This window comes from Erigeron canadensis, chromosome 8 (assembly GCF_010389155.1).
Source record: "Erigeron canadensis isolate Cc75 chromosome 8, C_canadensis_v1, whole genome shotgun sequence".
NCBI classification, from domain to species: domain Eukaryota; kingdom Viridiplantae; phylum Streptophyta; class Magnoliopsida; order Asterales; family Asteraceae; genus Erigeron; species Erigeron canadensis.
In genome coordinates this window covers 20,852,586-20,866,253 of record NC_057768.1, presented here as the reverse complement: position 1 = coordinate 20,866,253, position 13,668 = coordinate 20,852,586, and the positions used below count along the sequence as shown (strand labels likewise).

Genomic DNA, 13,668 nt, shown 5'->3' with positions numbered 1-13,668 from the left:
ACCTTATGTGCATATTATGATTATTGCTAGGTTGAAAGCGATAATGTATGTTCTTGTGGTCACCATGGACTTGGTTGTTCGTCATTGAAGTGAGTACTTTCATATATGACTATTCACATATTAGGACAATTACATGATGATGGTAGAATCTATATGACATATTTAGATGATGTGATAAAGACCATACGGGGTATGGCAATGTGATTTGTATGTAAATGATATGTTTAGTTGGTTATTTGAATGTATAGAAGTGTATATATATTGTGTAATTGTGTAGGTGATGAGCGTCCATTTTGTGATAAAAACCTCTATTGAAAGGCTTCATTTCTATGCGTAAATGAGTAATTATTCCGGAACTATTGGTACTTAATCAATTGTATGTTTATGCAGGTTCACAGAAGATGCGAGAGAGAGAGAGAGAGAGAGAGTAAATGATATCAAGTGACTCAAGAAGGAAGCCTATGAAGTTACAAGACACAAGGAAGTGATTCGGGAGCCAAACGAAGACGCAAAAGAACGAACAGTAGCCACCAGCGCTGCTCCCGAAGACCCAGCGTCGCTGACCCTATGAAGCCCAGAACCAGCACCGGTGGTAGGCCCACCAGCACCGATGGTCGGCCCAGATCAGAAACCGACTTAAACATCTATTTAAGTCAAACTAACCCTCAAAACCCTAAGAGAGAGCCAATTCAGCAGCCCTACCCGTCCAGTATCAAGCCTAGATCGTTTTTGCAGATTTTCAGAAGGTTTTGGAGCTTCTAACGCCTTCCGATCTTCGTTCTTGGTCTAGATCTTTTTATCTTTTATGTACTTCTATTATCAAACAATGACTTTTATCTTCACAGACTGTGTTATTCCTTTAATAATGCTAGGCTAGTAGGCTGAATACTTGTTTGGATCAATGTGATCATGTAGACGCTTATGGTTTTACTGTGTTTGTTTAGCGTCTGTTGGAGTGTGTTTTACTGTTTATCGTAGATCCATGTTTATTAGTAATTCATATTATTATCGGTTCTATATCTAAAAATATTAGTGTTAGGACCAGTTTCGACTAAAACTGGCCAGTCTCCAGTTGCATTTGGAGACCAGAAGATTTGTCTAGAAATATATTGAAGTCTAGTTGCAACGTACAGTTAATGCAACTGAAGACTTCCTCCAGTTGAGATCTGATCAGAACTGAATACATTCCAATTGACATCGAAGACAACAAGTGGAAGATAAAGAATGACAACGGCAGCGAAGCCCAGTTGGCATTCTACACAGATAGAAACTAGAGAATATTAGTCTAAAGCCTTTACAATGCTTTACATTGTTTACGAAGACCTTTTTGCTTTATGCAGCTTTATACAGACAATATCATTTGTCTATGATTAAAGTACAAAAGTGCATAAAGCAGGTCGGATAAAGTAACATCTTGACTTACCTTACAAGCATTTCAAAGGAACTCACCTAGTTTCCTTAAATGCTGTCAATCATATTTATACGACAAAGTTAGAATCCCAATGCCAACTTTGTCTATAAATAGAGGTCTTTGCACAACAAGAATATAACTTTGCATATTCAGACTTTTGCAATATTCTCGGTGTACTTTTGCAATATTCTCTCAATCGTAAAAGGGAACACTTCACAACTTTAAGTGTTTCGATTGTTAAAGAGAATTTCCATGTATAGATCGTTTGTATTTCATAGGTTGTTAGGATATTTACATTTATGTATTATCTTGGTTCCGCAACAACCTTGTATATTATTTAGCATCAATAAATAAAATACATTTGAAAATTACAACTTGGTCTCACCATTTTTACTTTGTTGTATTTACTTATTGCATTGTCATTTCATTATTGTCACCTGTTAAGTAATCTAACTAAGGACTTGGTATATATTCACTGCAACTGGTTGTCTCCAGTTCAGTGTTTGTATTGCAAATAAATCTCACCATTGACATAAAGGTTTCTTCACTTAGTACCATCTCTTAAGTTGGGACTTATAATTAGTTTAATTCTGGTGATTGTATATGATCATACACTAGGACTAATATGCTAGGACAGAAAATGACTAGTCGGTCTATAACTAGAAGTAAAAAGTGATTCACTTGTAACCAAGGGATCCAGAACCATAGTAATTAGGATGAATTGAACATGATGCTTAACAATGTCAGACGCGATGCTTTGACTTGAAAACGAGCACTGTGGTTACGGGAGATAATTATATCTAACCATGACTTAAGAACCAGGTAATTAAAAAATGAATTAATAACACAAACTTTAGGTCATTAATGGTTAAACAATTAATCTAGCGAGAATTTGATTATAGGGTAGTGTGAGTCTAGCGACAGCACTAGTAATTAGGCGAAGTGAATCTAACGAGAATCTGAGCCGTGATGAAGTTTCCAACAGTCTAGCAAACCAGTAGGATAGTATTTGGTCGTACCATGAGATTGGAGATGCCAAACAAGTATTTTAATTTAATTACTATTATTTGCTTTTTCAGACTTAGCTTCTCGCTGAATAAGCGGTTGCGGTTTTTATTTACTTTTATTGCATTAGTATAATAGGAAATCGTGACAACCCCACAACCGCTAGAATTACACATATTACTAGATTAGGTAAAGTAACGCATCTCTGTGAATGATCCTATAGCTTATCACTAGACTATACTACATTGACTTGTTAGTGTGGTTTTGTTTTAGTATAGTTACTTGTACAACATTTTATAAATTCAAAGACCGAATAAAAACGCACATCAAGTCTTTTGGTGCCGCTGCCGGGGACGCGACGCATTCTTAGTTTAGTATTTAAGTTCTATCCTGCTTTGTGTTTCGGCATGAAGTGGTTACTTTTCAGTATTTCGTTTTAGGTTAAAAGTCAAATTAGGTCAAAATTAGGGTTATCTTAATTAGATCGTATTTTAATTTTCTAAAAAATCAAAAACCCAAAAATATTTTCTTTTATTGTTTCTAGTATTAAGATTAGATTGTTTTCATTTAAGTTAATTTAGATTTCATTTTGCTTTAGAAGTTACTAATAGTTTTCGTGTTTATTTTCGTTCTAGTTTTTTTTTTCTTGTTTAGTTTGTTTCCGTTAAGGTAGGTACAATGCACTGGAAAGGATCCGAAGAATCTGACTCGAGGATGGATGAGGAACTACCCAGCGCCGCTAGGGACAAAAGCCAGCGCCACTGGGAAGGTATGTGACATCCGGAAATCCCAATCTCGACTTCGTTACTTCTTTTAGGTCAGTTGATTGCAGGTCTGGAACTGAGAACCCTAACCAGAACACCTCGATACGCTTCATTCCGGGAGATGAAAGAGCCAAGAAGAACGGGGCAAAACCATCCGGCACCGCTAGGACACTACCAGCGCCGTTGAGGCACCCTGTCAGCTTTAATGTTTATCCAAATCTCTATCGAAAGCCAAGACTTAAACTTCTAGAGATATTCATACGTCAGGCAAAGTTGATGGTAGGATAGAGAACTTCATTCAGCTCGATTACTTAGGATGGGAAGAAGCATGGGAGAAATGAATGAGACTTCATTGGAAATTCATCAACTCTTTAAACGAAATTGTGGATCACATTAAGGAAGGACCATTTAGGGAGAGAAGTTACGAGAAGCTCACATACGACCTTTACATTGCAAAGGCTGAAGACATGCAAGACCTGTTATGGAAGAAAGCAGACGGAGTTTGGAAAAGAATTGAGGAGAAATTGAAAGGATTGCTTGATACCTTGACAAATCTAAGATTGGATGGAGGTGATTAAACGAGACGGATGTTGGAGGAAGCCAAGTTGCGTGCTACCCTAACTCGAGTCAAGTGGTCGTTGGAAAGTTTCAGAAGACTAAAAAATAGAGTGCAAGATATGAAACGAATGATTCCCGACCTCATTAGGCTGTACCAGCGCCGCTGGAATCCTTCCAGCGCCTCTGGATATCGTTCAGAACCAAACCAGCACCGCTGGGAGCCATCCAGCGCCGTAGGGGACCCCGTATAAACAACCTCTGAGCCAGTTTTAAGCAGAACGAGGGGATAAACAACACGTTTCTCGAAACCAGAGCTGAAGAAGGAGTGGAACAACACCGGTGAAAGATTGTTTGGAAAATTAATGATTCCGTGTCAAATAAATTATTTGCGAAGTGTATTAGTAGTGGTTGACTCCGGATCGAACGCTAATATTATGCCCAAGGCATTTTCCGGCCACCTGAAACTTAAAAAGGGCAGCCCAAAAGAGATGAGGCTGGAAATTATAAGTAGAATCTCGACATGTAAAGGATCAAAAGTGGAAGGAGTATTAATTACGATAAAAGAAGTAAGCTTTGAAGCAACTTTCATAGTTCTAGACCTTCCTTGTCAACACGGACTCACACTAATCTTAGGAAGGCCGTTTCTACACTTGGCAAAGGCGACCATGAACTTCGACAGATGCAAAATTATATTAAGACAAGGTTCCGAAAGCGTTCTGCTAAAAGCTGACGTCAAAGAAGGAGAAGCTGATGTGAGTTGCTACCGGATTGAAGTGGAGGACGATGACTTGAGAGAACTAGAGGAAATGGTGGAAGTAATGGGTAGTGTTTGGATATCAGAAAATGAGAGTGAAGGCGAACTATTATCTTCAAAAGCGGAAGAAGACTTCGCTGAATTAAGCATGGACACCTCTATGATCTTCGGCTTCAAGCAAAGAGAGGATGAAACTCTAGAAGAAGCATGGCTACGTATCATTGGTTTATTGGGAAATTTTCCACCTGAAACATTCTGTACAGACGACGTTATCGACTGCTACAAGCCACCAGCGCTGCTCCCGAAGACCCAGCACCGTTGGCCCTATGAAGCCCAGAACCAGCGCCGCTGGTAGGCCTGCCAGTGCCGCTGGTCGGCCGAGATCAGAAGCCGACTTGAACACCTATTTAAGTCGAACTAACCCTCAAAACCCTAAGAAAGAGTCGATTCAACAGCCCTAGCCACCCAATATCAAGCCTAGATCGACTTTGCAGATTTTCAGAAGGTTTTAGAGCTTCTAACGCCTTTCGATCTTCATGCTTGGTCTAGATCTTTTACCTTTTATTTACTTCTATTATCAAACAATGTCTTTTATCTTCACATACTTTGTTATTCCTTTAATAATGCTAGGCTAGTAGGCTGAATACTTGTTTGGATCAATTTGATCATGTAGATGCTTATTGTTTTACTGTGTTTGTTTAGCGTCTGTTGGAGTGTGTTTTACTGTTTATGGTAGATCCATGTTTATTAGTAATTCATATCTGAACATATAAGTTTAATTCTGATGGTTGTCTATGATCATACACTAAGACTAATATGCTAGGACAGAAAATGACTAGTCGGTCTATAACTAGAAGTAAAAAGTGATTCACTTGTAACCGAGGGATCTAGAACCATAGCAATTATGATGAATTGAACATGATGCTTAACAATGTCAGACGTGATCCTTTGACTTGGAAACAAGCACTGTGGTCACCGGAGATAATTATATATGGCCATGGCTTAAGAACCGGGTAATTAAAAGATGAATTAGTAACACAAACTTTAGGTCATTAATGCTTAAACAATTAATCTAGCGAGAATTTGTTTATAGGGTAGTGTAAGTCTAGCGACAGCACGAGTAATTAGGCATGGTGTTATGATAGGTATATGGATAAGTTGATATAAGACCATATGGATATGTGATTTGATTGTTGGTTAGTGTGTTTTTATATGGTTGATGTGAAGGTATATTTTGGATGATGTGTTACTGTGCCAATGTAGATTATCCCTATCTTTATGAGTTGTTTCAAGATGTGTATATTTATATATAAATGTACTTACTAAGCTTAAAGCTTATTCTTTTAGTTGTTTACTATTTTATAGGTCTCAGAAGTGAGAATAAGTTATTGATTAGTTGTGCTTTGAAGAGAAGTTATGCTTTTGAAGGTAGCTTGCCATTTTGCTTTAAATGGCTCATTTCGTAGAAACCTAGTGATCCCGCCTTCTATATGGCTCTTGGTACAAAGTTATGTTTTGGAAATTGAGATGTCGTATTTTATACCCATTTCCCACGGTTTATATAGTTAAGTTAGCATGTTTAATGAGTCGTTTCGTATATATTTGTTGCGTTTATGGTATTTGTTAGTGTTTCAGGTTAGTAGCAGATACTTGAGCGTATTTCTTAAGAAAACGACACTCTTGGAGTGAAATAAGTGCTTACGGATGACTTCCGGGTCGTTTGGATGAATTTTGGCGAAGGTCAACAAAAGTCAAACTTGAATCAAGTCAAGCTGAGCAGCAGCTAAGAGCTGCGCCGCAGCTTTCAAACAGAAGATCCAAGCTGCGCAGCAGCTGTAAAACAGTGGCCCGAAGCTGCGCAACAGCTCATCTAGTGGGTTTCCAACAAAAGTCAATGAAAGTCAAGAAGTCAACTGCGGTCAAAGGGAGCTGCGCAGCAGCTTAAGGTCGAGGCTGCACAAGTTTTTTTGGAAACATATAAATAGCTTGTTTTTCATTCCAAAACCCTATGTTACATTTCCCAGCCGTTTTGTAGACCTTTTAAGGAGACTTTTGATCAGATTTCTCATCCTTGAAGATCGATATTACGATTGGATTATTCTCGTTATTTCCGTTCAATTCTTTGTATTCGGTAACGATGAATTCTTTCTATTTGATTTGTTATTTCGTATTTAATATGAGTGGCTAATCGCCTTTTCATCCATCTTGATGGAGTGAGACATTATGTAGGGATTGCACAATATTTATTAATTCAAGTGATTTGATTTAACATTTTGTCGTAAACTTAATCTATTAATTCTTTGTTATTCAATTATTGATTGCGGATAGTTTGTGCTCATTGCTTAGTGACGACTAGGATTTGGGTATAAGTTATTTTGATTGCTTAGCTAGAAGCAATTGGTTCTATGACGGGTACGGTAGAGGGAAATCAGTATTTGATAAGAATTTACGGGTTGACGGTTGGGTACAATCGATAGGCAAAATTGTCATCTGAAATGACCAAAACAATTGTTTAACTAGGGAAGTTATAAAAGGCGTCTCGGGGTACCGGTCTTAATAATGAAACTAGTTTGTGCAAGAGAGTCGAATAAGTTGTTAACTTGACGGGTACGGGGTTAACTATTAATTTGAGTCTCGGTCATTAAATCACTAAATTTAATTTGAACTTCATCAAATGTACAATCCTAACATTCTGTTGAGCGAAATCAAGATGGGTGACTTTTAAAGTATTGTTTTCAACAACAAACTTCTCTTTCGATTAATCCTTTGGGATTACTAACTTTTCAAACTAACTACTCGCAACGTGGCAATTCGGCCACAAAACCCCCATATTTTACTTGAATCTCTGAATGTTTACAATTGCTAATTTAAGTCCTTGCGAACGATCTCGGCTTACCAGTTTTAACTATACTGCATGCGATCAGGTACACTGCCTGTGAGTGTGTAGTAATCAGTATTCTCGGTAAATCGTGTTTATAAATTTAAAGCTAGATTTCGCACATCAAGTTTTTGGCGCCGCTGCCGGGGACTTAATTTAAGTAGTTGTTTAGTTTTGTGATTCGACCCTTCCTTGCATTCAATTGTAAGGAAGTTATTTGTTTTAATAGATAGATTTTATTTTTGTTTTAGTTTTACTTTGTAGTTTCTGGTGCGATTAACGGTTTTACTTGTGGTGTTTGTACAGGTGCTTTGTGGTTGATGAACACAAGAGCCTCTGGCAGACCTTTGCTTAGTCCTCAATCTAATCAAGGGAAAGCCAGACGACGCTTACTCAGATCAGACAACACGAAGCCCTCAAACACCGAAAATATAGATTCTAACATCGAAAACCGTGACCACCCGGACGTAGACTTGGATCAATATTACTCAAAGAAAGGTTCAACGTCCGAGGTGCGCTCAAGTCCTAGATTCTCCGAAGGTAGTGGGTTGTTCAAAACTGGTGATAGTTTAGGGGAAGAAGATAATCAGGATAAAACTGATCAACAGGATTTAACCGAGATTCCTAGAGAAAATCCTCAGCCAACTCAACCAGTCAGAGCCAGGAGAATGGGTGATAGAGAGCCGAAAAACCCCAATAACCGTCTTTACGGTGACCGTAGGAGAAATATCCCCACAAATAGGGGCACTCCTATTCGCCTTCTAACCACCGGAGTAAACTTTTCTCTTAAAGGAAGTCATTTGAAAAGTGTGGAGGAGGAGAAGTTTGATGGGGTGATGAACAATGATCCATATGGGCATTTGGAAAGGTTCGAGAAGATTTGTAGGTTTTATCACTATGGCGCGAACCAAGATGATAATGTGAAGCTTGAGCTTTTTCCACTCACTTTATGTGGAGGAGCTAAGGCATGGCTCAAGGAGCAACCAGATGATTTGTATACAACTTGGGATGAGCTTCGTGTTGGGTTCATTGATGAGTTCTATTCTATAAGGACTCAGAGACAGTTGGAGAATAAAATCCGATCATTCACTCAAGATCCAGGGGAAGATGTAGTAGATGCCTGGAAACGATATAAGGAGATGATCAGGAATTGCCCAGGAAACAATTTGAACACGGAAGCAGTGGTTGAAATCTTCTATGATGGGTTGCTAAAGAGAACTAGAAGGGAATTAGTCGGGGCATTTGGAGGTAGTTTGAACAATGTCACCCCAGCTGAAGGATACAAAATCTTGGATGATATGGCCAAAGAGTTCTCTGATCGTGATGAGGTTGTAAGTAAGAGAACTAGTGGAAAGACTGTAGCGAAGTTGGAGAGTAGTGAAGAATCAAGCTTGGTTGCTGAAGTCAAAGCCCTCACAAAGCAGATGAATGAGAGGTTTGACAACCAAGACGTGAGATTCAAAAGCATTGAAAGGGATGTTAAGGTAATTGCTGATGGTTGTGACCACTGTGGGGACATGCATTATTCAGAAGATTGTCCGGATAAACCAGCTCAGGAAGTTAACTATGTCCAGAATCAGCAAGGGAACTTCAGTCAGGGTACCGGTTATCAAAATCGGTCATCAAGTACTTCTTATCCTTCGTCCAATTTTAATGCTAATAATTCTGGTTTTAGTGGAAGCAGGTTTAGCAGGTTCAACAGTCAGCAAAATGCGAATTCGGAATTGAGAGACATCATGAAGGATTTGGTAGGCGCTCAGAAAGCTACCAGTGAGAAGATGGCCTCTCAATAGGATGCTATGACTACTAGGTTGGATGGATTGGCAAATAAGCTTGAGCAAAGTTCGAAGAGTACTCAAGCAACGTTTCAGGATATCGAGGCTAAGCTTGAAAGGCTAGGAACATCAAATAGGCAGCCCGGTACATTACCGAGCAATACCCAGCAGAATCCAAAGCCTCAACAGAATAATCAAGGATCTGGAACCAAGTACAACCATCCAAATGCTAGAAATGAGCAAGTCAATGCCATCACAACAAGAGCAGGTAACACTTACAACTCTGCAAATGCTTTACCTAATGTTGTTACACCTCTTGTGCAGGGTGAATCTGAAGGTACTGTTGATGAAGAAATCGAGATGGAGCCGAACACAGCTGAGAAGATCCCGGCCGTTCCATCTAAGAATGTTGAGAAACCTCATGTTGAGACGCCTCCGGTAAAGCCCTACCAACCGAAGGTGCCGTTTCCTCAAAGGTTGAGGCAAGGGAAGATCAAGGAGAACTTTAAGAAATTCGTTGAGTTGATTCAAAATGTTAACATTTCTGTTCCGTTAGTTGATCTCCTTGCAGGTATGCCCAACTATGCGAAGTTTCTCAAGGATCTAATTTCGGATAGGAAGAAACTTCAAGAAGATAAGACGGCAGTCATGAGTGCCGAAGTTTCAGCGATAATAAAGAACGAGATACCCCCTAAGCTCGATGATCCAGGGAATTTTCTTATTTCTTGTTCTTTTGGTCTTGAGTTATATAAGGCATTGGCCGATCTTGGGGCCAGTATTAATTTAATGCCTTATTCTGTTTACAAAAAGTTGTCTCTTGGTGCATTGACCCCGACCCGCATGAGCATTAGGCTTGCGGATAGATCATTCCAATATCCCATGGGGATAGCGGAAAATTTACAGATTAAAGTGGGTCATTTGATTTTCCCGGTTGATTTTGTTATTCTAGAAATGGAGGCAGACATTAATGTGCCTCTAATTTTAGGCCGACCATTCCTCATGACCGCGGATGCTATCATCCGGGTCAAGGCCAAGGAAATATCTCTAGGTGTCGGTGATGACCGGGTTGTTTTTAATGTAGATAAAGCTCTTAAGCATCCATACTCATGTGATGAATCTTGTTTCAGGATCGATGTGATCGAGGAGGAAGATGCTTTGGAAAAGGAGCTTATGGACTACTTGGATATGGAAGATGGACAAGCAGTGTTAGCTTGTAGTGAAGAAGAGCATGAGTTGGTTGAAGAAATGCTGCATGAAATCATGGCTCTTAATGTTGATGACACTCCACCGGAGGATGAACCTTTCGAAGAAATCAATAATGATAGAAGCATCTGAGTGCCTACATCGGTTGAGAGTCCTCCCACCGATTTGGAACTTAAACCACTTCCGGACCACTTGGAGTATGCATATTTGGAAGGTACATCTCTTCTTCCTGTTGTTATTTCATCTTCTTTGATGGAGGATGAAAAGTCTAGACTTATTACCGTGTTGAAGGCCCATAAAAAGGCCTTTGCATGGAAGATTTCCGACATCCCGGGTATAAGTCCAGAATTTTGTAAGCACACAATTAACTTTGTCGATAATGTTAAACCTGTTGTGCAAAGACAACGGAGATTGAATCCAAATATGAAGGATGTTGTTAAAAAGAGGTTTTGAAATTGTTAGATGCGGGAATCATATTCCCCATCTCTGATAGTTTATGGGTGAGTCTGGTACATTGTGTACCGAAAAAGGGTGGGATGACTGTTGTTGTAAATGACAAAAATGAATTAATTCCCACAAGAACTGTCACGGGGTGGAGGGTATGCATCGATTATCGGAAATTGAATGAAGTGACCTGCAAAGATCATTTCCCTTTACCATTCATTGACCAAATGCTCGAATGGCTCACCAAAAACGAGTATTTCTGCTTTTTAGACGGGTTTTCTGGGTATTTCCAAATACCCATAGACCCGAAAGACCAAGAGAAGACCACCTTTACTTGTCCCTATGGCACTTATGCCTATAGGAGGATGCCTTTCGGTCTTTGTAATGCACCCGGTACTTTCCAACGTTGCATGAATGCCATCTTTCAGGATATGTTAGAAACTTCCATGGAAGTCTTTATGGATGATTTTTCTGTGTTTGGTAGTTCATTTGAAAATTGTTTGAAGAGTCTTGACAAAATGTTGGAAAGGTGTGAGCGGGCACACTTGGTTTTGAATTGGGAGAAATGTCATTTTATGGTTAAGGAGGGTATTGTTTTGGGACATAAAGTTTCTAGAGAAGGGTTAGAGGTAGACAAAGCTAAAATTGATGTAATAAGCAAATTACCTCCACCTACAAATGTTAAGTCGGTTAGAAGCTTCCTTGGTCATGCCGGGTTTTACCGGAGGTTTATTAAAGATTTCTCTAAAATCACTAGACCCATGACTAAGCTGTTAGAGAAGGATGTCCTGTTTGTTTTTGATAAAGATTGCCTTGATGCATTTAACTTGCTTAAAGAGAGTTTGACCAATGCCCCTATTATGACTCCACCAAATTGGTCCTTACCATTCGAGTTGATGTGTGACGCTAGCGACTATGCCTTAGGGGCCGTTTTAGGCCAAAGGGAGGATAAGCATTTCCGCCCTATTTCGTATGCTAGCAAGACTTTGAACCCAGCTCAACAGAATTACACCGTTACTGAGAAAGAGTTGTTAGCTGTGGTGTATGCTTTTGATAAATTTCGTCCCTACTTGGTCCTTAACAAGACAATTGTCTACACTGACCACTCTGCCCTAAGGTACTTGTTCACGAAACAAAATGCTAAGCCCCGTTTGATTCGTTGGGTCTTGCTTTTGCAAGAATTCGACATTGAAATTAAAGACAAAAAGGGGGCAGAGAATGTAGCAGCTGACCATCTTAGTAGGCTCGAAAACCCTCACCGTGAGGAGTTACAAGAGCATGATATTAATGATGATTTTCCTGATGAGTTTTTGATGAAGATTGAAACAGGTCCTTGGTTCGCCGATATTGCTAACTATCTCAGTTTAGGTGCAATTCCGGAAGATATGTCAAAGCAAGAACGGAGGAAACTTCATACCGAGGCCAAACATTACTTTTGGGAAAATCCATTTTTGTTTAAAATTTGTGCAGATGGGATGATAAGGAGGTGTGTAGCCGATGATGAGACACGCCAGATTCTCGATGCTTGTCACCATGGGCCAACTGGTGGACACTATGGAGCATCCGTCACTGGTAAGAAAGTTTATGATGCTGGTTTCTTTTGGCCAACCGTGTTCAAGGAAGCACAAACCTTGGTAGAGGTTTGTGATGTGTGTCAGTGGCAAGGTAATATTTCCAAACGAGATGAAATGCCTCAAAACTTTATTCAGGTATGTGAAGCTTTTGATGTTTGGGGCATAGACTTTATGGGACCTTTTCTCCCATCGAATAGGAATTTATATATCCTTGTTGCCGTTGATTATGTTTCAAAGTGGGCCGAGGCGAGAGCCTTGCCAACGAATGATGCACGTGTGGTCATTCATTTCTTGAAAAAGCTTTTCTGTAGGTTTGGTGTGCCTAAGGCCTTAATCAGTGACCGCGGAAGTCATGTCGCGAATCACCAACTCGCTAAGGTGCTTAAGAGGTACGGTGTCAATCACCGTTTCAACCTCATACCACCCGCAAACGAGTGGCCAAGTTGAAAACACGAATCGGGCACTAAAGAGAATTCTTGAGAAGACCGTAGGAGACAACCCGAAGTCTTGGTCCACCAAGCTTGATGATGCTCTATGGGCATTTAGGACCGCCTACAAGACACCAATTGGGACTACCCCATTTCGGTTGCTTTATGGCAAGACTTGTCATCTTCCTATTGAAATTGAGCATAAAGCCTTTTGGGCGCTCAAGAATTGTAACATGGACCTAGTTGAGGCTGGTGAGAGATCTATGCAATTAAATGAACTAGATGAACTTAGGTTGTATGCTTATGATAACTCCTTGTTGTATAAGGAACGAACTAAAGTGTGGCATGACCGTAGGCTTAGAAAGAAGGATTTTAAAGCCGGAGATAAGGTCTTGTTGTTCCTTTCCAAGTACAAGTTCAAGCAACCCAAGTTGACATCTAGGTGGACCGGCCCCTTTGTGATCAAACATGTCTATCCGTCTGGTTATGTGGAATTGTTTAAGTCGGATGGTACTTCTTTTATTGTAAATGGTCACAGGTTAAAGCTTTACCATGAGGAGGAAGAAAGTGTGGGAGTCGTCGTTGACGAGCTTCCCTTTTTCGACATGAAGCAATGATGAAGAGCTTCGAGTCTAGCTAGAGACTCGTAAAATAAATTAAGCGCTTCGCGGGAGGCAACCCGTGCTTCTCGTTCTCTTATTTGTGATTATTTTGTTTATTTGTCTTTGGTATTGTGTTTTCATAAAAAATTACAGGTAGAGTCCGCTCACACTCGTTCCGGTAAGTCGTTTCAGGAGTAAACGAAGGTAAGTGTGGGGGGTTTTTGTTCTCTGCAGTTTTTCTTTCCTGTTTTTTTTACTTGTGTCGTTTTGAG

The 13,668-nt window shown here is 39.8% G+C and overlaps 2 protein-coding genes across 2 annotated transcripts; both read left to right on the top strand.

Annotated features, from left to right (window-relative positions):
- Window positions 1–9,380: 9,380 nt before the first annotated feature.
- LOC122610406 lies at window positions 9,381–12,813 on the top strand. The gene is made up of 5 exons (XM_043783398.1): window positions 9,381–9,413; window positions 9,470–9,965; window positions 10,095–10,253; window positions 12,263–12,432; window positions 12,604–12,813. Exons 1-5 carry the CDS (start codon window positions 9,381–9,383, stop codon window positions 12,811–12,813), a joined length of 1,068 nt encoding a protein of 355 aa, XP_043639333.1.
- Window positions 12,814–13,027: 214 nt separating this feature from the next.
- Window positions 13,028–13,411, top strand: LOC122610405. Its single transcript, XM_043783397.1, has one exon. It carries the CDS (start codon window positions 13,028–13,030, stop codon window positions 13,409–13,411), a length of 384 nt encoding a protein of 127 aa, XP_043639332.1.
- Window positions 13,412–13,668: the final 257 nt, after the last annotated feature.

Excerpts from the sequence above, each read along its gene's own strand:
- LOC122610406 (XM_043783398.1), top strand. The coding sequence starts at position 9,381 with ATGAGCAAGTCAATGCCATCACAACAAGAGCAG. Across the intron at positions 9,414-9,469 it reads TGCCATCACAACAAGAGCAG|GGTGAATCTGAAGGTACTGT; the intron begins GTAACACTTACA and ends CCTCTTGTGCAG. Across the intron at positions 10,254-12,262 it reads TCTTAAGCATCCATACTCAT|ATGGGATGATAAGGAGGTGT; the intron begins GTGATGAATCTT and ends AAATTTGTGCAG.
- LOC122610405 (XM_043783397.1), top strand. The coding sequence starts at position 13,028 with ATGGACCTAGTTGAGGCTGGTGAGAGATCTATGCAATTAAATGAACTA.